This window comes from Sarcophilus harrisii, chromosome 3, assembly GCF_902635505.1.
Source record: "Sarcophilus harrisii chromosome 3, mSarHar1.11, whole genome shotgun sequence".
Lineage (NCBI taxonomy): Eukaryota > Metazoa > Chordata > Mammalia > Dasyuromorphia > Dasyuridae > Sarcophilus > Sarcophilus harrisii.
The window spans coordinates 248,757,904-248,785,433 of NC_045428.1; the positions used below are offsets into that span (position 1 = coordinate 248,757,904).

The window sequence follows — 27,530 nt, forward strand, 5'->3', positions numbered from 1 at the left end:
AGAATTGGTCTCAAGTGAGCAATATCTTTGTTCAAGTTCCTCATCTGACACATAACATGTGACTTTGAGAAAGTCATAAAATAATAATCACAGCTAACATTTATATACTTCATAGTATGTGCCAGTCACTATGCTTAGTGCTTTGCAAATTCTATCATACTTGATATTTCCTACAGCCCTGAGAAGCAGGTGCTATTATAATATCCATTTTACAGATGAGGAAAATGAGGCAAACAGAAGTTAAATGATTTGCCCAATTTGAGCCTTGTCTTCCTGATTCCAGGTGCAGTGTTCTATCCACTATCCCACGTAGCTATCTAGGCAACTGTTTAAGACTTAGTTACATAATAGTTGCTGATTTGCATTGTTGGAAGGCATTTCCTTCCCAAGAATCCCCTAACTAGTGAAATCATAGATCTAGTCCCGCAAATATGTGTGTATGCATTAACACAAATGTATCTTTTTTCTGTATTATATTGCCAAAAGCTAGCAGATTGTAACACTGTTAAAAACCCAGCCCCAGAATATGGAAGGCAAATCCACAGACACATTCTCCAGAATTCTGAATACACAAGTATGTTCCTTTCCTAGCACCTGTGGGAACAAGTAGGGAAGGGAACAGAAGCAGTTAAATGGTTACAGGTAACTTTCTGGACCAAGACTCACAACTCTGTCCATCATTAAGACATGTAACTCATACATGAAGCATTAGCTCATATGAATTTAGAATTTAAAAGGATTTTGGAAATAATCAACTTAACTCAGTTTACAAATAAGGAAACTAAGGCCCAGAGAAGTTCAGTTGAGTTCCAAAAGTCACAAAGTTTATAACAGAGATAGGATTTGAAGCCCTGTGTCTTTTAATACTACACATCCGGAGTTCTTTCTACAATATATGTTTCCTCCTCTGTCTTGATTACTGCCCAGGCAGGCCCCAATCAAAGAAGGTACCTGTTTGGAGTAGAAAAGAAAGAAAACCAGACCAACAGCCAAGGAAATTCAATTTCTGCCAGGAAATGACTAATTAAATGCACAGATAACATTGGTCTCCAGTTTAAGACATGTTTTTCAAAAAAGAAAAAGAAAGAGTAATGGGAAATGAAGAGTAATTTAAGTCCTCACTCTTGGGGGGAGGAAACTACAATCATTTCATAAATCACACAATTATTTATAGTTTATCTGTAGAGTTGCATTATCTGTGCATTTTATTGAGGTCCTGCCTTTGAAATAGTAAGATGCAACTAAGATGAACATCATTTCTCTGCTTTACTAAGGAAAGTAGAAAGATACATATTACTCAGTGCTTAGCTGACCACCTGATGGCTCTCTTTCATTTTACTGTGGAGGAGAGAAAGAAAAGAGGATGGATAAGGAAGAGTGGAAAGTTCATTTTTCCCCTCTAATGCAAATTTACAAGTTAAATTTAAATTAGTAGGATTTACCAGGAAATGCTCTCTGTAAATTTCAGGTTCTACATGCTATGGGGAAAATTCCAGAAGATGAAATCTGGCAGTCAGAACCAGAATCTGAGGTAGGTGATTTTTCATAGTGAACAGTTAGTACCAGTAGCTTCAGATAATGTCTGATGACATTAATATAAATCTCATTTATTTAAAAAAAAAGAATAATTAAGAATACCACATAGAAAATATTATGAAAACCACAAAATTATTCATGCACAGAAAATTCACAGAATTTTAGAGTTGGGAAGAGTTTTACTGAAAAAGATTCCTTTTCCCATAATAAATGGACATCTTTTGGTAAATGTGAAGAAAGGAACCATCAGTATGTGCTTGTACAATCATTCAAAGCATGAATAAGGAAATAAGACTTATTTATCAAGACCCAGAGGCAGATTTTGAAGTATGAAAAAGTAAAAATACTCATATACTTGTCTAAATCTGCCTCAGGAAGTGGTACAGTCTGAAACATAATCAAGCACAAGAGCACCTAGATCAGTGGTTCTCAAACTTTTGTTCTCAGTATCTTCATGTTGTTAAAAAACAATCGATCTGTTCAAAGAGTTTTTGTTCACATGGGTTATATTTATAGTTATTTACTATATTAGAAATAAAAAATAATTTTGAATTTGTAGACCCTCTGAAAGAGTTTCAGAGACCCCAACAATTCTTTGGACTACATTTTGAGGACCACTGATCCTAGATAAAATGCATTGATAACAAAGTTCTATTAGAGACAACTAAGAAAAACAAGTTTTAGTTTTATATTAAAGAGAAGAACTCTACCTTCCTGAAATAATTTTCTTGATGCTAGCAGTAACTTTCATATTCTTTCATGTAGGATGTGCCAACTCTGCCAATCACCACCACCTTCTTGGAAAGGAACTTGCCTTCTGTGCCAGGACTTTTAAAGCTGATTGGATTTTCTTTAGCCTTCTCTTCAGCAGCTGCTCTTATCTCTTCCTATAAAGGGTTCTTCTTCAGAAAATGAAGAAGCCCCCAGATAATGTTGCATACTTTTTTGAGGAAACTTAGAACACTTAGACTCCCCATTTCAGAAAGTGAATTAGTGGGTGGTGGTTATTGTTTTAATTGCAAAATCTGTCATACTATCAAGTCTTCTATCTGACTTTTAAAGCCTCCCATCAAATCTATCTCATCAGTTTCTTTGCTTACTATTCTCACACTTTAGCCAAGAAAATTCACTTACTGTGCTGCTTCTCACTATCTCTGACCATTGTGATTTTCTTAATCGCTTAATTTCTTAAAAGCAATTTCTTAATTGCTTAATTCTTAATTCTTCCTTCTTTTCCCACCTTCTCTCAAAGAACCATAGAATGGAAAGGAATAGTAGACTACATCTAATGAACTACTTTATTCTGAGAAACTGAGGCCCAAAAAGGTGATCTCCTACAGTGAGAAATCTCTCCTGATTTCTACATTCAGTCCTCATTCTGTGAAACCTTTGACTTAAAACATTATCAGTAAATAATCCCAATTAACTAGTATACTCTTTCATATGTTCAGTGGGTGCCTATATACTGTGTACTGTATTGATTCATACTACTTAAATGTTATTCTCTGTATTTGCCTCTAATTTTCCTCTGTGTACTCTCCAGGCTGAGAGTGGATACATTGCTTTCTATTTCTTTCGATTTATGAAATGTTTATTGTAATCATCAATGCTAATTAGGTCATTCAATAAAAAGTGCTCACTGCATACATGTGCTATTTTTTCTTTTCTTTTATATACATGATGTACATAAGAATCGTAAATTTCTCTTATTCTTTCAAATCAGAAGTATCCTAAGGCCATGAGTGTTGGTGTAAACACCTAAAAGATTATTTTTGTTGAGTTTCCACAGGATACTAAATAATGCTATCATCTAGGTTTTTCCCAACTAATCAATGATTGAACTATTTGCCACAACACAAATATTAAGCTAGCAAATCAGTCAATCAGCCAGCCTTTATTACTTGTTTATTATGTGCCAGCATTGTGCCAAGTGTTGGGGATATAAATATATCCCTGATTTTAAATAGTTTAAATTCTGACTAGGAAAATAAGAGGTATATATATATATATATATATGTGTGTGTGTGTGTGTGTGTGAACTGATCCAATCATTCTAGACAGCCATTTGCAACTATGATCAAAGGGCTATCAAACTGTACCTACCCTTTGATCGGGAATGTCTCTACTGGGTCTGTATCCCAAAAAGATCATAAAAAAGGAAAAGAACTCACATGTGCAAAAATGTTTGCAGTAACCTTTTTTGTAGTAGAAAACTGGAAACGGGATGTTCATTAATTGGGGAATAAGTTATGGTATATGAATATAATGGAATATTATTGTTCTATGAGAAACAATCATCAGGATTCCAGAAAGGCCTGGAAAGATTTATATGAACTGATGCTAAGTGAACTGAGTAGAACCAAGAGAATATTGTACATGGCAACAAGATTATGTGATGATCCACTGTGATGGACTCGATTCTTTTCAACAAATGAGGTGATTCAGATCAATTCTAATAGATTTGTGATGGAGAAAGCTATGCATCTAAAAAGAGACTATAGGGAATGAATTCAAATCACAACATAGTATTTTCATTTTTATGTTGTTGTTTGCTTGCTTTTTTCTGTTTCATTTTTTTTCCTTTTTCATCTGATTTTTCTTGTGCAGCATGGAAATGTAGAAATTTCTTTAAAAAAATTGCACATGTTTTTTAAGGAAAGGGGGTGGATGGGAGGAAAGGGGAATAATTTGGAATACAGGATTTTGCAAGGGTAAATATTAAAAACTATCTTTTTATGCATTTTGAAAATAAAAGGCTTATATATAATATATGTAATATAAACACACATATATGTATATACATATCATATATGTATATATATGCAGACATATAAAATAAGTACAAGGTAGTTTTGGGAGACAGGGCATTAATCATTGGGGTGGAGGAGAAGCAGGGTTGGGAAAAAGTTCTAATGGTTCTTATGCTGAGCTTGAAGGAAAGCAAGGACTTTAAAAAAAAATGACATGCATTCTAAGCATGGAGGATAGTTAGTGCAGTTAGTCAAGTATTTATTGAGTTCAGATGAACAATGGGTGCAATGGGAAAAGTACCAGGTCTGAAGTCAAGAAGACTCATCAGTTGGGAAATGGCTGAATAAATTATGGTAATCACTTAATCCTCTTTGCCTCAGTTCCCTCATCTGTAAAATGAGCTGAAAAAAGAAATAGCAAATCACTGCAGTATCTCTGCCAAGAAAAGGTCATAAAGAGACACGATTGAAAATGTGCAAGTCTCTATATTATATGCTAGATGAAAATACAAGTACAAAAAATGAAATAATTCATATTAATGAATTAGCATTCTAATGGAACATGGAATGTTGTATATGAGGAATAGTTTGGCTAGACCACAGTGAGCTTTGCAGGACTAATATATGAGACTGAAATAAAGGTTAGGACCAAGTTTTGAAGGGTTTTACATACCAAGGAAAGCAACAAAGACCCTAAAGGCATTAGGGAGTCACTGAAGTTAATTAGGTAGGGAGTAGCATAACGAGGCCTGTAATTTAAGAAAAACATTTTAATAACTGTGTGGAGAATGGAGGGGAGACTTGTTGCAATAGTCCAGGCATGAGGGGGACCTGTACCAGTTCCCAGATAATGTAAGTAGAGAGGAGAAGCAATTTAGAGAGATGTTATGGAGATAATATTGGCACTATCTGGCCACTGAAATGGCTTGAGGATCTCAACACTGAGTTAGCAATACTAGAAGGATAGTAGTGATCTCAACAGTCATTAGGAAGTGTGGAAAAGGGATAGAATGAAGGTCAAGGTAATGGCATTTGAAATGACTCTAAGATATTAGATTAAAATATTCAAGAATCAGTTGGGGAAGGGACAGCTAGGGGTACAGTGAATAGAGCACTGGTTTTGGAATCAGGAGAATCTGAGTTTAAATCTAGCTTCACACACTTGAAAAAAGTAGTTGTGTGACACTAAACAAGTCATTAAACCTCAAATGTCTTGCCAAAAAAAGGAAGAGGAAAAAGAAAAGGATAAGGAAGAGAAGAAGAACAACAACAACAACAAGAACAAGGAAGAATTGGTAGTATAGGTTCAGGGATAGGCCAAAAAAGACTCTGGACATGAGTCTAGAAGTCATCTCCATACACTTGATAATTGAACACATTAAATCTAATGAACTCACCCAATGAGACTATACAAAGAAAACAAAGGATGGCCCAATACACAGCTTTGTCACAACCAGAGTTAGGGAGCATGATATGAATGATAATCCAGTAAAGGAAACTAAGCAACCTCAGATAAACAGGTAAGAAGAAAACCAGGACAGAACCATTCATGAAAATCCAAAGAAAGTATCCAGGAGAAATAGTTGCGGCCAGCAGTATCAAATGTTTCAGAGAGATCAAAAAAAAATTGAAGAGGATTAAAAAGAAATTATTAGATTAGGTAATAGAGATTTTTTTAAAGCAACTGTGTAGAGAGGAATTTCAGTCAAAGATAAAGTAACTTCAGATAAAGTCAAAAGCCAGATTTTACTGGGTCTAAGGGAGAACATTTTTTAAAAGAAGTTTGGTTGAGAAAGTGAGAAAAGATTTAGGATGGTAGCTTGCAGACATCACAGTATATACTACAATTTAAGGATACTGGAGACATATATGTTATCACAATTGCCCTTTTTACCATAAAGTATTTCAATAAAATATTAATTTAAGCCTCCTATTCTATAGCACATTGAATCTCATTATATATATATTTTTTTTTTCAAAAAGAGGTTACCTTTTTGTAATGTCCATATTTTGTGATTGCAAAGGTCAGTTTTGAAAAAAAGTAAATTTTAAACCTATAGTCAATGATTTCAAATCACTATAAAATTCATTGTATTTATGAGAGAGAAAATAATTAAATTTCAGAAATGTACCCAATTTACAATGACATGTGTCTTCAAATATCTTTAGAAACCATAGAGACAGAGAAAAAATGAAATATTCCATTGACTTTTTTTATACCATTTTGCCTTTTGAATCTTTGTGACCATGGCTAGACTTATTTGACTTAGTCAAAATACTCTTCAGAGTTTCTATTTCAATTCTAAATAGAAAGAAAATTTGAACATTGTCCTCTGAATGCGGAATGATTGTGATTTCCCTTTTGTGAAGTGGGTAAATAGTAAATCTTCTCATTCCAATTTTGAATCATTGCATTTTTACTTGAGGTCTCTTCAGAAAGATCAGTCAAGATATATGTACTAATGCACATCTTCGTTTTCAAGGTCCCATCCCTTAACTGGACAAATTTTCCTTTTTCTGCTCTTTTTTTTAAAGTTTCTTTTAACAACATGGCCTTTTTATTTGCCCTCAATAAAGAAGCAAACTCAGATAGAGAAAATTAAATGATTTTATTAAGCACCTCAAGGCCACAAGGAATTGAGAGAAGCTAAGATACAATTTCAAATTACCTACTGCTTTTAGAGACAACTTTTTGTAACATGAGCAAGACATTTTTGAAGAGTACACATTTCCAAAAAGGTATGAACCCTTGCATCTTAGCTCCTCCCCCATAGCCACATCATAGGGAAATGAGTTTAGAGTTAAGAAATGGGGATGAAAGCATGTGTGGTTACCAGCTAGTGCAAAGGACAAGAAGATGGGATCAAAATGATGTGAACTCTAATATAATTCATTGGATCCTTCTAATAAGGAATAATGATAACAAACTGGAGCTCATCTGCCTTCCTATTGTTAGAAATTCTAATCCATCCATCCTGTCTCCAACCCCTGAAGCTTGTATTGGTTAGCATTCTTTATTTTTTCTATTCCAACTTCTTTTAATTTTTATAATAATTTTTTCAAGCTATTCAAAAATAGTTTTCAACATTTCAACATTCACCCTTGAAAAACATTGTGTTCCAAATTTTTCTCCCTCTTTCCTTACCTTCCCTCTACATTAAACAGTAAGTAATCTAATATAGGTTAAACAAGTATAATTCTTCTAAACATATTTCTATATTTATCATGCTACAAAAGACAAATCAGATCAAAAAGGAAAAAAATGAGAAAGAAAAGACAAAGGGTATGCACAGTTTAATAGTTTACAACTCCACCAACAATGTTGTAGTGTCCCAGGTTTTCCACATTTCCTCCGATATTTTTCATTATCTTTTCCTGTCATCTTAGTCCATGTGAGAGCTGTGAAGAAGTACAATTCAGAGGTATCTCAGGGTTGTCTCAATTTGATTTCTCTAGACAATATTGATTTGCATTGTACATGACAACAAGATTACAAGATGATCAATTCTGATGGACTTGGCTCTTTTCAACAATAAGATGATTCAAACCAATTCCAATAGTTCAGTGATGAAGACAGTCATCTATACCCAGAGAGAGGACTGTGGGAACAGAGTGTGACCACAACACAGCATTCTCTCTCTTTCTGTTGTTGTTTGCTTGCCTTTTGGTTTCTTTCTCATTTTTTCCCCTTTCTAGTCTGATTTTTCTTGTGCAGCAAGATAATTGTAAATATGTATACATATATTGCATTTAACCTATATTTTTAACATGTTTAATATATATTATATTACTTGCCATTTGGGGAGGGGTTAAAGGAAGAGGGGGAAATTTGGAACACAGGTTTTGCAAGAGTCAGTGTTGAAAAATTATCCATCCATATATTTTGAAAATAAAAAGTTTTAATAAAAAGCCTAGTAATTTGTAGCATTTTTTCATATGACTAGAAATGGCTTTAATTTCTTCATCTGAAAATTATCTGTTAATAACTTTTGAACATTTATTGATTGGAGAATGGTTTATATTCTTATAAATTGAGTCAATTCTCACTATTTTTTAGAAATGAGGCCTTTATCAGAACCCTTAGATGAAAAAAAATTCCCAGTCTTCTGCTTTCCTTCTAATCTTGGTTGCATTGGCTTTGTTTGCATAAAAAAATTTAATTTAATATAATAAAAATTATTCTTTTGGCATTTCATGTTTTCTAATTCTTCTTTGGCCATAAATCCCTTTCTTCTCCACAGATCTAAGAGTAGACTATTCCTTATTCTCCTAATTTGCTTAGAGTATCACTCTGTATGTCTAAATCATGAACCTATTTCTACCTAATCTTGATATAGGATGTTAGGTATGGATCAATGTGTAGTTTCTGCCATATTGTTTTCTAATTTTCCCAGTAATTTTTATCAAATTGTGAGTTCTTATCCTAGAAGAAGTCTTTAGAGTTATCAAGCAATAGATTATTATAGTCAACTATTGTGTCCTGTAAACTTAATCTATTCCACTGATCCACTCTTCTACTTCTTAGACAATAGTAGTACTAAATATTTTTGATGATGACTATTTTATAATATAGTTTTAGGTCTGGTACTGCTAGGCCATCTTTGTTTGCATTTTTTTTTTTTCATTAATCCCTTGAAATTCTTAACCTTTCGTTCTTCCAGATGAATTTTGTTATTATTTTTTCTAGTTCTATAAAGTAATTTCTTGGCACTTTGATTAGTATGGCACTGAATAAATAGATTAATTTAGGTAAATGTGACATCTTTATTATATTAGCTCGGCTTACCCATGAGCAGTTGTTATTCTTCCAGTTGTTTAGGTTTAACTTTATTTGCATGCTTATAATTGTGTTCATATAGTTCCTGGCTTTGTCTTGGCAGGTAGACTCCCAAATATTTTATGTTATATGTAATTATTTTTTAAATTTCTTTTTTTCCTCTCCTCTCCTCTCCTCTCCTCTCCTCTCCTCTCCTCTCCTCTCCTCTCCTCTCCTCTCCTCTCCTTTCCGCAAGGCAATTGGGGTTAAGTGACTTGTCCAGGGTCACACAGCTAAGAAGCATTAAGTGTCTGATTTCAGACTTTTCTGGATTTCAACTTAGGTCCTCTTGATTCCAGGGTCAGTGCTCTATCTACTATGCTACATAGCTGCCCCACTACAGTTATTTTCAATGGGATTTTTCATTCTATCTCTTGCTGCTGGACTTTGTTGATAACATATATAAATGCTGATGATTTATGTGGATTCATTTAGTATACTGAGTCTTTGCTAAAGTTATTAATTTCTTCTACTAGTTTTTTAGTTGATTCTCTAAGTATACTATCATATTATCTGCAAAGTAGTAATGATGCAAAAATAGTAATGGTGATATTGGGCAACCTTATTTCATTGCTGATCTTATTGGTATCCCCATTACATATGATGGTTGGTGATGAATTTAGATAGATGCTACTGATCATTTTAAGAAAAACTTCATTTATTCCTGCAGCATATTTTTAGATAATCAAACTCCTTCCTAATTCCTCCCCTTATTCTCTAGATCCTGTCCCTTTCATCAGTCCTCTGTTCCCTTAAGACTTCAAAAGTCATGTTCCCCCAAAATCAAGTTGCTCAATCAGTATGACTCTGCCTTGCCTAATTATATTTGTTTGAGCCCGTGAGCTATTTCACATAAATGGCAAACCTCTGTAAATTGTGATGGATGTCTATGTTATGACTTCTTCAGATCAATTTATAATTTTATAACATATCCTAAATTCTTTTTATAATTTTCTTTTATTATTATGCTCTCCTAAAACTACTTCATATTTCTGCTCCATATTTTCACTTTAAAAGTCCATGTCACCTTTCCAAACAGACAGGTTGACACTTATCAGAAGACAAGAAAGATTGTAAACAATGGGCTCATTCAAATAATGCAGCACAAATTTCAATACCTTCCTAAGAGAAATAAATAAAGAACAGACTATCTCTGAATAAGACATTTGCTTAGACCCAGCTTCAATGGGAAAAACTTATTTGTCAACTAGAGAAAGTTCTAAAAGGGGATCAGGGACTGGTTCCACACAACTCAATCTCTCTTCTTTCTTTATACTTTACTAAAAATGTCTAACCTTTTCCCACCTTCCAACTCATAACTTAACCCCTTATCATTACCTGTTCCCTAAGACTGCAATCAACAGATCAACACTTACCAATCAACAAGTTCTTTTTTCTCTTCTTAAACAAAATGACTGTAAATAGAACATAGCTCTGAAGTAATCTGTAAACAAAGTTAAGCTCCCTGATCTCAGAATCTAACATGGAGGAAACATAGGATAGTATCCTATGATACTACCATCTATGATACTAATCAGGATCTAACATGATGTATTGTCCTATTTTTATTGCTCTGTTTTTTGGTTCTGACTTAATCCTAGGATAGTATCATAGATGGAGACATAAAACCATCCCGAGAAGCCAGTTCTTCCAATCTTTTCATTTTACAGATGAAGAAACTGAGGCTGAGAGAGATTGACTAATTTGTCTAAGGTCACACAGGTAGTAAACATCAAAAGATAGATTTGAATCCAGCTTCTCAGATTCCAGGTTCTCCTTCCAACCTCAATTCTCTTCCCACTGCACCATGCTTCCCCTAGGTAAATCAACCAAGGCAATTCCTTAATTCCTCTACAACTTAAAGATTGTGAGATTTATAAGCTATTGAAAGGTCAATGATTTCAAAGCCAGTTTTCTACCTCTTCTGTTAGGCTTAATTAAATTCATTGAAAGACTAAGAGTATTTTCCTCTTTTCCTAATATTAACAATATAGAAAATGTTTATTCTGGTCAGATAGAATGATTCAATGTACCTTACATGGGAGTGAGGAAAAAAGACTAGAATCTTAGTCAATGAAGTATTCTATTTAAAACATGTATTGTGAAGAATTTACTGAATTTGACATTTTCCTTTCACACCAATGATCTCAATGCAATTCTACTATATGCAAGCTTGTATTCTTGTTACCCAAGTTTGCCTTCTTTTTATGACTATCACTTAGCAGTGTTATCTTATCTACCAGGAATAAGAAACATCACTGACAAGCCATATATCATTCTAGCAAAATGAGATTACAGGTTTTAGCCTCCAGCTGTGATCACTTTGGCCTGTTCCTCTGGTTTTATTGACATTCTAATCTTTAACCTTTTCTTCCTGAGCACTCTGGCTTGTTTATTTTCCTTGACAATCTATTTCCCTGGAAGGCAAAACACTGAGTGGCACTGATGCTTTTGCTCTTTAGCTTGAATGTCTCACAATTCATAGGCCTTGACACTGGAACATTGGACTGTATTAACTTTCTGTCCCCTAAACTTCTTCTGAGCATAATATGCTCTGAGAGCCTTGTTTAAACTCTAGCCTACAGTAAAATGGCAGAATAAATGAATGAATAGATAGATGAGTGAATGAATGAAAAAGCATTTATTAAGCACCTATTAAATGTCAGGCCCTGTACTAGGAACTAGAGAGTCAAATATAAAAGTGATATAACTATAAATATAAAATATATATAAAAATAAGCCGTGAAGGAGCATATATTACAGTATATCTATAAAGAGAAAGGGAGAAAGAACCACATATGTAGGGCAGTGGTAGTTAATGAAGTGAGTTTGGATCTGGGGAGTCACAGGAATGATTAAGTGAAACCATAGGAAAAGCTCTTACAATTTTCACATTCTTTCTAGATGCAATATCAATTCTCTTACTGGAAAAAAGTTATAATGTATTTCTGATAATGAAAATTTATTGGAATTACCTTGGGAGATTCAGTCCCATATGACATGACTGGGATATGGAAGAATTCCCTGTCTCTTTTCACCATTGCTTTCTTCTGCAGGGTATGTGAAGCAGAAACAAAGAAGATAACTAGGGATTAAGAGAGGAAAAGAAGTGTGAGTAGACAAAAGTGTCTAAATGGAGGAAAAAGAAAGGAAAAAAAGACTATTTCAAAAAAGCAAGTGGTGATTTGAGCTATTATCTTCATTGTAGATACTTTTTTTTTTTTTTCCAGATCTGAATAAAAAGTCAATATGACCTGTCCTCTCATGCTCTTGGCTCAGACTCAGTCATTTTTCCAGCCAGCAGAACTGGTTCAACTTTATGAAAAGAAAGGTGTTTTTTTTTTTAATTGGTCCCCTTTTTATACCTTGGGTTGATTTTCTTTATATAGTGCAGAATTATATAATTTAATTTAAATCAACAAATATTTATTAAATTCCTGACATTTAACTTTGTGGAGCTACTGGGCATGGAAAGAAAGAAACATAGTCTTTGCCTTCAAGAAGCTGGTTGCCATCAGATCTTAATTTTTTTACAGAAATGAAAGAAATGTATTTATATATGTGTTATACTGTGCTAAGAGCTGGGGATACAAACAAAACAAAACCATGAAAGAGACAATCCTTGCTCTCATGAAAATCAGTTTCTTATGATAGAAAATTCCATCTACATTCAGAGAATGAAATATGGAGTTTGAATGCAGATGAAGCATACTGTTTTTACTTGTCAAAAATTCATTTTTTTGTTTTTTCTTTGTCGGTTTTTCTCTTTTATTATGATTCTTATTTCATAGCATGACTAATGTGTAAATATGTTTAACATAAGTGTGTGTGTGTGTGTGTGTGTGTGTAAAATTCTACTCATACTTGTATTTATCAGTTCTTTCTTTGGATACAAATTTGGGTATTTATAAGAGTCAAAATAATTTGTTAACTCAAAGTTGTTCTTAAAACAACATTATTGCTTCAGTATACAATAATCTCTTGGTTCTGCTCATTTAATTCTTCATTACTTCATGAAATCTACCCATGTTTTTATAAGCTCGTTGAGCTTATCATTTCTTATAGCACAGTAATATTCTATTACAATCATATATCTCAACTTGTTTGGCCATTCCTAATTAATAAGCATTCCTACATTTTCCAAGTCTTTGCCATTACCAAGAGAGCTACTATAAATATTTTAGAACACATAGATTTTAAAAGAAAAAAGGAAATTTACATGACAACTGTATTATATATTTAAAAGAGAAAGATAGTTGTACACAATATGTTGTGATAAGGGAGCCACTGCCAGTGGCTACTGGAGGTCTAACTCAGACCTGTAGAATGGATCTCTTCATGTGGGAGGAGGTGGAGGAGGAGGAGGAGGAGGAGGAAGAGGAGGAAGAGGAGGAGGAGGAGGAGGATAGGAAGAGATTGAGAGGCAGTTGTTGTTCTCTAACCTCCCTCTTCTTCACTCTTGCCTTTAATTTATTTCATTCCCAATTCACAAGGAACATCTGCATAAGTACAGATGTTATGATCCACAGCTGTGGAGGCTCTCAAAGAATTGACCTGTTCCTTCACTTAGGCGTGGTCCTTAACAAATAGATTTGCGGTGTCATGTGCAATCATCTTTTTTTATTATACCATATTATGGAAATGCTTGTTTTATTCCCTAAATTAAAAATTAAATAAATGAAAATTTAAAATAATGTTTTATTATACCAAAGGCAAAAAAAAAACCAACCTTGATCCTCTTACCTGTTTTCTCTCTCTCCTAAAATAACTCAAAAATTCCCATCATCTGCAATGAGCTTTATATATATATATATATATATATATATATATATATATATATATATATATATACAAGCACTGAATCCTGTGATACAGAAAGAAAAATGGTGTTTGTCCTTGAAGAGTATAAACAGGGAAGAATAATTTCAAAAAACAATTGAGGACTAGGTTTATTACAAGCAATAACAAACTTGAATGTGGGACCCAAAGAGTTGACAATCCATAGGTAAGTTCGCACATTTATGATAGTAGGAAAAAGGATAGAATATATAACACAAATCTCCACCTAAAGGGAGAGAAAAGGTAATAAAGGTGCAGTAAAGGTGGGGAAAAGATAAAGCCCCTCCCACAGGGAAGGAACAAGGTAACAGCAGGAGCCACATTCTTTTCCCTTAGGAACTGTGAGACCAGGAAGATAGAAGGGTCTGCTTATCTACAAGAGACCCAGCTATACAATTTCTCAGCCTAGTGCAGACTGACTGGTGTCTGCCTTAACTACCAAAGATCAGGGAGGGTCCAACCTGGGATGCAAACAACACATTATGTCAGCTTAGGATGGCCTTCATCCATGACACAGTCAAGACCTCCTGTATACTTTGGGGCTAATATTTCTGGAAAATAGGGCAATTCAAAAAGACAAGTTCAGGGAAATCCTTAACATTCCTTGACAAGAATTCACATTTAAAGGTGAAGAATGGTTGTTGAGTTTGATCAGTGTTACTATTTGAGTTGAACAGTTGAATGGACTTTGCACAATAGTCTTATCAATGTGAATCAGTACATATTATGTATACTACTTTTATTCCCTAAATGCAATTAAAGCTCCGACTTAAGTTTTGGTCTCCACTACAATGTGAGAACAATAAGCATAGAGGGCCACAGATAGTGGGGGAACTTTGGGTGAGGTATAAGACCCTTTAGCCCAGAGGGAACCTGCTGACAACGTCTGGTTTGGCTCCCCACCCCCCTTTGGTGCTTTCTCCTTTCCTGAGAAGTCAGGAAGGGTGTGATCATCTATGTTCTACTTGAAGTAAGGGATGCGTACCAAAGTATTTAGGGGCTGAGAGGACTTGAAATAAAAAGACTCCATCTTTGAGCATCCACCTGAATCTTGCCCCATCACTTCTCCACTAAGACCAATTTGGGGGCTCTAGAAAGTACACTACAAATAAGGAAAAGGTAAAAAGTTATCTTCAGTCAAGGTAACAGAATCATTTGTTGAGAGCTACAAGAAACCTAGGCCAGTTCATCTAACTCCATGATTTTATAGATAAGGAAAATAAGGGCTAAGGAGAGTTAAATTTATATGAGTAGTAAACCTTAAAAACAGGATTTGAACAAATTTAAATGAACAAAGAAATTATATTCTTTAACCAGTAGATGGTGCTCTGTTTAACAAATATTTGGTAGATTTATTCTTGTTGGAGGATTCCAAATACAATGATGTAGGCTAATTTGAAAATAGGTTTTTAGATTAGCAGGAAGAAAGTCATCTAGAAAAAGCCAAAGAAGATGGAAAAACAGCATAAGGTTGATGGAACTGATAACAACAATGAACATCCAAATTGGATTTTACAAGCAATAAAGATCAATTCATCTCTACCTTTGGAGTCAGGCTTCTTATTTTTTTTGTTTAATTTATTCAACCAATATTTATTAGAAGACACAAAACTCCATAACAACATCTTTCTAAATCAATGTGGATCTTGTCCATCCTTAGAAATGCAATGATATCTTTAACATATATTGGATTACTTACTGTCCAGGGGAGAGAGTGAAGGAAAGGGAGGGGGAAAAATTGCAACACAAGGTTTTGCAAGGGGGAATGTTGAAAACTATGTATATATTTTGAAAATAAAAAGCTTTAATAAAGAGAAATACAATGATATACACAGGATATTTCAGGAAACTAAGAAAAGTATCCAAAAATAGCATTTTAAAAATAATTTTTATTAATGCTTTTAAAAAACTATTTTGACTACACTGAATAGATCTGAATAGAACTTAGTTTGTACTTTGTACTTTGAAACAAAAAACAGTTAAGCAAAACAAATCAAATGATTGACCACATTTGACAACATATTTAACTTCCAGGACTAATGCAATGCTTGCATTGACTTCCCTGAGAATATACCACCAGGGATATTATCCAAATGGCTCCTTGAAAGTTTTACATTTTTACACAAATCACCATACTGTAAAACTTTCAAGGAGCCATTTGGATAATATCCCTGGTGGTATATTCCCAGGGATGTCTTTTAAGTGAGATTGAGAATTCTCAGTTGAACTGAAATCTTATCCTGCTTCTCTCTAAAGAACATAGTTACTCTTGTGACTGGCATGTTTAATCTGTATCATTTCTTTTCCGCTTAAGCTTTTTGTTTGGGTCAGTGGTTTTACTTGTATAATCTCAGTTCCAAAGCCCATTGGTATGAGACAAGGATTGGGAGGAGTTGGCAAGATGAGGAGAGAGGAAAGTCTTTCAGTCTTTTTAAGATTCTTTTTGGACTTCAGACGTTCTGGTTTCCAGATTTGGAAGAGAAAGTAGAAAAGGACAATCCCATCTCAGAATACTGAAGGAAAAAATAGTGGGAAGACTTGAGAGACGCTGGAAGTTTCCATTGTGCTCCTAATGCCAACTTGCTATACTGGAGACCTCAGGAAACTTTTCTTTGAGTGAAATGTAGCGCTTCTCTCTCTCTCTGTCTGTCTGTCTCTCTCTCCTTCTGTCTCTCTTTCTCTCTGTCTTTCTCCTTGTGTCTCTCTCTGTCTCTGTCTCTATCTCTCTCCTGTCTCTCTGTCTCTCTCTGTGTCTCTTTCTCTGTCTCTCTCCTTCTATCTCTCTGTCTTTCTGTTTTTCTCTTTCTGTCTCTGTCTCTCTCTCTTTCTGTGTATGTGTGTCTCTGTCTCTCCGTCTCTTTCTTTCTTTTTCTCTGTCTCTGTCTCTCACTGTCTCTATATCTTTTTGTTGAGCTGAGCTACCTTGCTCCTAATGGTAGGGCTCCTTTATCCTCTTTTGCCTGTCTTATTCTAACAAGTACACTTTCTCAGATTTCTGTTTTTGTTACCAATTTGGATAAATGGATTTCTTGTCTAATTGTTCTGTGTGTCTTCATGTGGAACTGGTATCTAATGGAAAACAAATCAAGCCTTTAGGATAAATCTTGGGGTCCTGCTTTCCCCATTGGTGAAATAATGATCAGAGTTAGATTGAACTTGAAAATCACATCCTCTAGACTAATAATATTCAAAGGAGCAAATGAGTATAATTCTAGGTCATTATCCTTTCTCTCTGAGGAAAGCACAGTGGCGGCCTCTGGCTTCCTGATTCCCCATCTAGAAGGAATCTTCCTTACAAAATTGTGGAGGAAGAAGAGGCTATACATATCTATTCTGCCTCTGCCCAAACCATACAACACCTCTTTGCTATAGTCTAGCAATATGGTCTTACATAACTAACATTTGATATAAAAGAGCTGAACTAGTCAGAGTAAGCTAAGGGGCATCTTTCCTCTTTAGAGTGATCAGGAAAGCAATTTTGTTTTGAACACCCTCCAATAAAAGGAACCCTGAGATCAGAGATATTTGAGGGAAACTGATATAAATGTAACTACACTACTGGAAGATAACCAAGAGAAAAAATAGATATCCACCTAGAAACCTTTTCCTACTCCCCTCAAAATAAAAATGTCAGTGTCTCATGGAGAATGGTGGGTCATACAGACATTAATAAGTTTAAAACATTGCTAAGATGGCTGGAACATCATGTCTTCCAAGGATAATTCTCCCTGCTACTGCCTTCATGGTGCATCTTTGTGTAAATATATTCCATGTGGAATGCTTATCTTACACTCTTCACATTTGCAAAGAGATATTCATCCAGTACCTGAGTTATTGAAAGATTTTGTAGAACAGACAAATGTTAAATTTCAGTGTGTACATTAATGATTAGAAATTAGCAAATGCTACAAAATCAGGGCTTAATTTATTGTTTTGTTGACTGAGAAAGTAGAAAAAAATTTTAATGTAAATTAAACTTAAAAAGGTACTATGCATTTTTTCTTTTTGTTTTTGAAGAATCATCTGTGAAACCTTTAAAGCATACCAATCAGTTATTAGGATTTCTTAATTTGGGATCCAGTAAAGAAGATTTTGCATATTATTTTTTCTCTTTGTTTTAACTTGTAAATCTGCAAATGCACGGGGTTTTTTGGTGATGTATAGAACATTTTCATATTTATACATTTGTTGAATGGTTATTGTTCTGTTACTGAATACTAGACAAGTGTTAATATTGAGGTTGATGTGAAAAGCATGGCCTTTGAATCACTTAAGCTCTGGTGCCTGATAATATTTTTTTTTCTTTTTATTAATCTCTCCCTCCCATTACTCTTCTATTTTTCCCTAGTCCCTCCAATAGCAATACATTTATTTTTTGTCATCATGTTATTCTGATGAGTATGATATAGAACCTCAGAAATGTTTTAATTTTCATTTCTCTAATTATGAGTAACTTGGTGCATTTTTATATAGTTGTGAATATCTTAAATTTCTTACCTTAAAAATTACCTCTTCATAATCTTTCTTACCATCTATTTGGGGAATAGCTTTTATTCTTAGAAATTTGAATCAATTTGTTAACTATCTTGAAAATGAGGCTTTTATCAGAAAAACTTGTTGCAAAGATTTTCTTAGTTAACTATTTCCACTATAATTTCTGTGATGTTTAATTTACTTTGCAAATATTTTTTTTAAATTTAAATAATAAAATGTATCCATTTTATTGTATGTGATGCTCACCTATCCCTTGCTGGAATAATAAGAGTTAAAAGACTAATGCTATTTTCGAAATTGAACTGCAAAAGAATATACATGTTTCACAATATCACATGGAATTTTTATTTGTCACATATGAGGGTACAAAGATATTGCAAATAAATGCAAAGGGGCAAAAATTAATAAAAACGTAATTTTCAGAACTTAATACAATAAAAACAAGATTCACTTGAAGATGCACAAGCAAAAGAAGCACAGGCTCAAATGGAGGCTTAGTTATGAAAGTTCTGAAGAATAAGTGGATTACAGAATAAATCATACAAACAATGAACAATTATCTGAAAGAAAATAATAATGATGAAACAACATATCAAAATTTGTGGGATTTAGCTGAAACAATCAGCAAGGGGAAATATGCATCTCTCTACTAATATACATTTTAAAAAATATAAAAGGAGAGAACTGAATATGCATCTAGAAAGCTAACAAATAAACTCTATTATTAAAAACTTAAAGGAGAAATAAGCAAACTGGAAACCAAAATAATTATAAAAACTAAAAGACAGTTCTTTGAAAAGATGATTAAAATTGATTCCTCTAGACAATCTGATTAAAAAGAAGAGAGGGAAAATGAAATAAAACATAAAATTATAAACATATTGTAATAGAACACCAATATGGAGTCATTTTTGGCTGAGTAGGTCTAATGCTTATAAAAGCAAATAGGTAAACAAATTCTGAGAATGTACCAAACTATTTCTAGCATCTTTTTGAGGTAGCAAAGTATCAAAATTGAACATTATGATATATAAATTTAATGGCTTAGTATTGTACTATAAGAAATGATAAAAAGGATGATTTCAAGAAATCTAGGAAGGCTTAAATAAACTGATGCAGGGTGAAGTGAATAGAACTAAAAGAACAATTTGCTGGTATCTTTCTTCAGATTACTGATTTTCCCAGGAAGACATCTATTCTGCCTCAATTCTTATTTGTATTTAATGCTCTATGTTTGCCCTGAGAAAAATTTTGTCCTGTTTCTGAGGGAAATCTGAAAAGCTTAGAATATTCTGGCCTACTCTGACATTTGCCATCCTCCCAGAATCCTTCCCCCACTTTTTTTCTTATTACTGCAAACAGTTGATGCAATATTGGAATTAGTTCTTTGAATATTTGCTATAATTCATTTGCAAATCCATTTGGTTCTGGAGTTTTTCTTTGGGAATTAGTTCTTGGATTATTTAATTTCATTTTTTAGATACTGTATTAAATAGTCTAATATGGGAATTTTATATTTTGGCAAGTATTATTCCATATATTCTATTTTATTATTTTTGATAATATATAATCAGGAAAAGTAGTTTCTAATAATTTACTTTTTCTCAATTGTTATGAGTTTTAAAATTTTTGATATTTAGTTTTCCTCTTTTTTTTTTTTTTAGAATCAGATTAAGTAACTTCATTTCATTAGTTTTTTTTTTTTTTAAATAGTGGCTCCTAGTGTTATTTACTAATTGGATATATTTTTTGCTTTCCACATTATTAAATCCCTTCTTTAAGGTGTCTCCTACTCTACCTCAAAAGTGTCATGGTATTTTATGGAACAGAAAAGCAAAGTAGGGAAGTACATAAATGGAGAGAGGGAAATTGTGAGGTATATGACAATGGATGATCAACCTCTATAAAGTCTGTAGGTAAATAGTAACAGTTTGATTTCTATCAGAAAATAAAATTTGGGAGAATAGGAGATTGAAGAATGGAGAGTTTGAAATTAAAGGACTGAAGGGAAAAAAGTTTTTACTTTACTATGAGCAGTAGAGATAATCCTACTGACCACCATGCTCATAAAGAGAAATATATGTCTATATTGGGAGATAAAGACTTCATTAAGAATTTCATATGAAAGTACAGGGAGTGGGAAGGAAGTACTGGTGGAGTGGGAGGCTACAATCCTTAAAAGAGTATTAATAGTTTTTAGGATAAATTGCCAAAAACAGAAGATAGAATGGTGGTGAGGGTGAGATGGAGAAAACTAAACCCAAAGAAGGGATGCCACAGTTTTTGGGAAATAAAATTATGCTGTTTAGAATGGGAGGGTGGGCCTAAAATAATTTAGAGAACAGAGTTATTTCTATCACATGGCATTATTTCTCTGTAACAGGTGCTTCTTTAACCAATTCCTTGAAGAGCAAGGATCAGCAAAAAATCAGGATGATGAGACAGAACCCATAAAAACCCTAATAAAAATTAGGAATGTAGTTATGAAAGGAAGCTCAAATTCAGTAGTTCAGAAATGTTAGCCATTTTTCCTTTCATAATGTTCTCTAGTTCTTCTTTGTTCATAAATTCCTCCCTTCTCTAAAAATCTTGTAGGTAAATTACCTTGCTCTCCTAATTAACGTATGACATCATCTTTTATGCCCAAATCATGTAGTCATTTTGATCTTATTTTGGTATAGTATGAGATGCAGATCTATGTCAAGTTTCTGACATATTTTAGTTTTCCCAGAAATTTTGGTCAAATAGCGATGTATTTCCGAATCTGGAGTTTGGGGGGGTTATCAAACACTAGACTATATAGGTCTTGATTATTGTCGGGGTCTCTGATCTACTCCACAGATCCAGCACTATATTTCTTAGCCAGCACCAATTGGTTTTTGCTTTATAATATAGTTTTAAGCTTGGTACTGCTAAGCCAATTTTTACTTTTTTCATTAATTCCCTTGATATTCTTGACTTTTTGTTTTTCCAGATAAATTGTGTTATTATTTTTTCTAATTCAATAAAATAATTTTTGCGGTTTGGTCATGTATATTTATTGTGTATCTAATTTATATTTTAATGTATTTAACATCTACTGGTCATCCTGCCATCTAGGGGAGGGGGTGGGAGGGTAAGAGGTGAAAAATTGGAACAAGAGGTTTGGCAATTGTTAATGCTGTAAAGTTACCCATGCATATAACCTGTAAATAAAAGGCTATTAAATTAAAAAAAAAAAATGAAAAAAATTTTTTGGCAGTTTTGAACTAGCAGACCAATTTAGGTATAATTGTTGTTTTTTATTATATTAGCTTGGCCTATCTATGGAAAATTAATATTTGTCCAACAGTTTAGATCTGACTTTGTATGAAAATTTTTATAATAGTGTTCCTATAGTTCCTTGGTTTTGCCTTGACAGGTAGACAACCAAATATTTTAGTTTGTCTACGATGGAATTTCTCTTGTTGCTTGCTGATGGGCTTTGTCAGTAATAAATAGAAATGCTGATGATTTGTGTGAGTTTATTTTATATCTTGTAACTTTGCCAAAGCTATTATTGTTTCAAGTAGATTTATGGATGATTTTCTAGGATTCTCTGTATCATCATATCAGATGCAAAGTGATACTTTTATTTCCTCATTGCCTATTCTAATTCCTTTAATTTCTTTTTCTTTTCTTATTGCTAAAACCAACATTTTTAGTATGAATAATCGTAGTGATAATGGCATTCTTGTTTCACCCCTGATCTTTTAGGTGGGAATGCATCCAACCTGTTTTAGATAGATACTGCTAATTATTTAAAGGAAAGATCACTTTATCCTTATGCTCGTTAGTATTTTTTTTAAAGGAATGAATGCTTTATTTTGTCAAAAGCTTTTTCTGCATCTATAGAGATTATCATATAATTATTGTTGGCTTTGTTATTGATATGGTCAATTATGGTAACAGTTTTCCTGAAATTGAACCAGCTCTGTATTTCTGCTATAAATCCCATTTGGAATTAAAGAATTATCCTGATGACAAGTCGATATAGTTTCTTTGCTAATATTTTATTTAAAATTTTTGTATCAATATACTAGGGAGATCAGTCTGTAATTTTATTTCTGTTTTGGCTATTCCTGGTTTAGGTATCAGTACCATATTTGTGTCATAGAAGGAATTTTGGCAAGATTCTTTATTTTTTCAAATAGTTTACATAGTATTGGAATTAATCTTTCTTTAAATGATTTAGTAGAATTCACTTGTGGATCCAACAGCCCTGGAATTTTTTTTTTAGGGAGTTCATTAATGTCTTCTTCAATTGCTTTTTCTAAAATGGGACTATTTAAGTGATTTAATTCTTTTTCTGTTAATTTACACTTTTTGTAAATATTCATCCATTTTGGTTAGATTGTCTAATTTGCTGTCACACAGCTGGGCAAAATAGCTCTTAATTATTGCTTTAATTTCTTTTTCATGATGGCAATTTCATCCTTTTCATTTGTGATCCTGGTGATTTGTTTTTTTTTTTTCTTTCCTTTTTTCTCATCAAATTAACCAAAGATTTAGCTATTGTATTTATTTTCTCAAAAAAACCAACTCTTCATAATAGTTTTCTTAATTCCAATTTTATTAATTTCTTCTTTGAGTTTCAGAAATTCTGATTTGGTATTTAATTGGGGGTTTCAGACAACAACAAGGAGCAAGTCAGGATTATCCAGAATCTGGCAGCTTCTACAATAAAATATTGGAGGACCTGAAATACCATATTCTGGAAGGCAAAGGACCTTGGGTTGCAACCAAGAATTAATTATCCAGTAAGAGTGAGCATCATTTTTCAGGGAAGGTGATGGATTTTCAATGAAGTAAGAGACTTTAAATCATTTCTATTGAAAAAAACATCAGAACTAAACTGAAAATTTAATCTACAAGCACCAAACTTGAGAGAAGCATAAAAAAGTAAATAGGAAAAATATTATTTAAAAGTTAAACTGTTTCCATCCCTAGATGGGAAAATGATACCTGTAACTCTCAAGAACTTTATCTGAATAATCCTGACTGTTGTTCCTTGATATTTGAATTGTTTTTGTCTGGCAGCTTGCAGTATTTTTTTTTCCTTGAGATTGTAGTTCTGGAGTTTTACAACAATATTCCTTGGGGATATCCTTGTGGATCTCTTTTCAAAGGTGATTAATGGATTCTTACAATGACTATTTCTCCCTCTATTTCTAGAATATCAAGGCAGTTTTCCTTGAGGATCTCTTGAAGAATACTATCCAGGCTTCTTTTTTTGTCATAACCTTCAGATAGACCAAAACATTCATTTTTAAATTGTCTTTGTCTCTTTTGGATGTATTTTCCAGGTTGGCTGTTTTTCCAAGGAGGTATTTCTTCCATTTTTTCATTTTTTTTTAGTTTGACTGATGTCTCATAGAGTCACTACCTTCCATTTGCTCTATTCTAGTTTTTAACGTGTGATTTTTATTCAGTTAGGTTTTGTATCTCTTTTTCCAATTGGCTAATTCTACTTTTGAAGGTGGTGTTTTCTGGATATTTTTTTTTTGCATTTGGCCAATTGTATTTAAGAAATTTTCTCCCTTTTCCAAGCTGTTGACTCTCTTTTGCATACCTCTCATTTTTTTCTCATTTTTTCTTCTACCTCTCTTATTTACCTTTTAAAGTCTTTTATAAGTACTTCCCAGAAGCCTCTGTGGTCTTGAGACCAATTCATATCCCTCTTTGAGATTTCCTCTGTGGATATTTTGTCCTCATCTATATTGGTATTTCAGTCTTCCTTATCACCATAATATCTTTTTATGGTCAAGATTCTTTTCTGTTTCTTGCTTATTTTCTTTCCTTTTGTTATTTCCCTTTTTTTCTTTTTAAACTTTTAAGGGGCAGCTCTGCTTCTGGGGTAAAGGGGGCACTATCCCAGGCTTCCTGTGCAGCTCTGAGCCTTGGCTTTGAGCACAGCACCCCCTTATATTTGCAGAGAGCAGCTTTGCCTGGTTCCCAGAGTTGGCCTTCTGAGCTGGGACTGGAGACTGCCCCCCCCCCCCCCCCCCGCTGTGCTTCTTTCCTGAGCCAGGACTGAGGGCCTTAGTTGCTGATTTGGTATCATTAAGACCTTCTCAAAGGCTTTCCCAGAGTCTATATGAGCTTGCCTGAACACCTTTTCACTCCTTGATTCCCTTTTTTTTTTTGATTTTGGTTTTACCTGATGTCAGATTTTCTTTTAAAAAAACAAACAAAAAAACCCCCCACAAACAAAAAAACAACAACCAAAATAACCACCGCTGTACATAAATTAGTTTTATCATTCATTCTTTCTTGGTAGTTGTACTTATTCTTGTGTTTTTATTATTTGGTGTATTTATAGTAATACTTCAAATATTCCCTTGTTGAATATCTTTTTATATAGGTAATCAGGCATAGATCTGCAGGATATCATTTGAGATTGCAGGTTGCATTTCTTTGCTTTTGAATACTCTACATTTTGTTTTTGCAATTTTTCAGGGCTGCAATATTCCAATTTTTCCCTTTTAAAAGTCTTTTTCCTTAGCACCTGCAAAATTAGTTTTAATAATTAAAATTTTTAAATTTGAAATACTTTTCTTAAAATGTATGGTTTTCTCTAAAAATTGCTACTGTTACCTGTATTCAGAAGTTTTGGAGTACTTAAACTTCCTGCATTGTGATGCTTGGATTTTTTGGTGTGCCATAGTCTTCTGGGAAGCTTATCTTTACAAATAGGTATTTTTGTGCATCTTTCTACAATGTCAGTTATTTTGTTTTGTATAGATACATGTATTTTTTTTAATGTTGTTGCCCTTTCTTTTCTAACATTTTCCTTCACTTCAATGAATTTTTTATCTCGAACTTTCCTTTGTTGTGACTCTCCATCTTGGATTTTTCTAAAATGCTGAGTCTTAAAATTTTTACATAAAAAAAAATTAAATTCTGATTTATAATTATCCTAATCTTTCCTTTAAAAAAGATTGCCTTTTAATCTATTCTTGAGTTTCTTATTCCATGGTCTCTTAGAAATCCACGGTATTCTATATTTCATCAGCAATAGGTTCATTTTTCTTTGCCTTATATTTGTTGAGAGCTTCTCATTATCTTTGGATATTTAACATTTATTATTCTTATTGGTTTTAGGATTCTCTATCTTGATTTATCCAATTATACATTGGATTTTAATTGAGAGTTTTCATGTACAATATTTTATGTTTCACTTTTTAAAAAAATATCTTAAATCCCTGTCCCTTTTCCGGTAAGAACACCCAAAGGAAAGCTACCTAAGCCATTCAAATTGGGAAAATATTCACCAGATTTAGGCACTCATTACAAATATGGGGTAAAAGGGGATTGAGGATGGTTCTGAGGCTGAAAATCTGGGTATAGGAGAGAGGAATTTGTGGAGAAAAGTTTTTTTTCTATTTTGTACAAGTTGAATTTAGGAAACAGGACATCTAGTTCTAAATTTTCCAATATATTGTTGCTCATGTAGGACTTATTTCTGCACATAATTTCCCACTGCCTCCTCTCTTCGTGGCTCTTCCCACTTATACAAATCTTACCTATTTTTCAAAGTTCAATCCAAGTCTTACCTACTCAATGAAGACTCCAGCTAAATTCTTTCCCCAAACTTTCACATCACGTGTGTATATATGCTGGTCTTCTTTCTTCAAAAGGGGTCCAAACATTTTTATGTTGTTTCCTATCTGGGCTTGTTATTTTGAAATTTAAAAAGACATTGAATTTTGAAGAATTTAAGTACTGATTCTCCCCCTAACTTGCTATCTTTTGAGTTTGAGCAAGTAGACTCCTTGAATATCTTTTTTTCATTTATGAAAAGATTTTTAATTGAGTGCTTCTAAGTTCTTTTTAACTTTAAGATCCTGCATGTCAGAAAATGCTTAGAAACATAATCTAAAAAGTTTGATGACATCATATAGATCTGAATATCCTCAAATTCTCTCTAATGTTGTTAGGTTGAGTCTGTCCTTACCTAAGTCTTCTTTATAATGCACAGGTCAGATCATGCTATTTTGCTATTCAAAAATCTTCAGCAGTTCTCACCTAACATACAATCACATTTCTAGGATTTAGAGACCATCACAACCTGACTCCATCCTACCTTTATAGCTTTATCTCATAGTATTGTTCAGTAGTATTTCAATATTCCAGGCAGATTAGACTAGTCCACTTCCAATTCTCATTTTTCCACTTAATGTTTGGAATGAGCCAAGGCTCTTTGTCGCATTTTTCTTACTCTTCATTTTCTATTTATTTGTGCACATATAGTGAGAAATTACCTGTGTGAAGACAGTCTCATAGGAACATAGCCTTAAACTATATTTTAATTGTGACTTTAAACTTTATAATAACAAATAAAGCTATAGCTAAAAAGAATTTTGCAGCTGTTTGTCCCCTCCTGTTTCCCACCACCTATTAATTAGCATTTAAGTACTTCTTTTAAAGATGGTGATGGCTTTGAATTAATTCTCTTATCCAAATATATCTGCTTGTACAGCAATTCCCTAGGGAAATTTAAATTAATTGTTTATTATTATTAACTTGTATTCTTTTGATTCTGAGATAAATTTCCAGATTTAGGGTGTAAGCTTGAACTCCCCCCAAATAATGGGAGAAAAGGTCCAGGTGGGGGTGGTTTCTCTTCTATTTAATTTGGTGTTTTCCAGTTTATGCTTTGTATTTCTTTGCTTTCAAACACCTGATGGGAGGTGCTCTTTCTCAGACGATTGTTAATAAGCCTCTTTTTGCTTTTTCTAACTCTGAAAGTCTAAGACTGTTTTTGTGGTTTATACTGGCCCACAATGTGATTCCTATTTGTGTTCCCAATCTGTTCCTATCCCCCATCATGGTAATCACTTTAAAAACATGATGTCATATTTTTTGTACTTCTCACAAACTAGCAAGTATTCTCTATGTATTAAATACTTAATGCTTTATTTGTTAAAATGAATTAGAATCTCTCAGGTTGGAAACATTATACTTTTAATAGAGAAAACAAAGGCAGAGTGAGACAGCAATCGATTCACTGTAAAATATGTAGAGGCAGAGGACAAGTTATAAAGGGAATTTAAGCATCATAGATAGGGCCAGAG

The 27,530-nt window shown here is 33.3% G+C and overlaps 1 protein-coding gene across 4 annotated transcripts in view; it reads left to right on the plus strand.

The window, feature by feature from the left end:
- The window catches only part of LOC100919856 (amine oxidase [flavin-containing] B), an 87,111-nt gene extending 83,927 nt beyond the window's left edge, over positions 1-3,184 (plus strand). For all 4 annotated transcript variants that reach the window (XM_031959381.1, XM_031959380.1, XM_031959382.1 and 1 more), the window contains 2 exons: positions 1,469-1,531; positions 2,302-3,184. In XM_031959381.1, the coding sequence (XP_031815241.1) occupies positions 1,469-1,531; positions 2,302-2,451 (213 nt within the window). In that variant the 3' untranslated portion in view covers positions 2,452-3,184. The remainder of the gene's footprint in view (positions 1-1,468; positions 1,532-2,301) is intronic.
- The last annotated feature ends 24,346 nt before the right edge of the window (positions 3,185-27,530 follow it).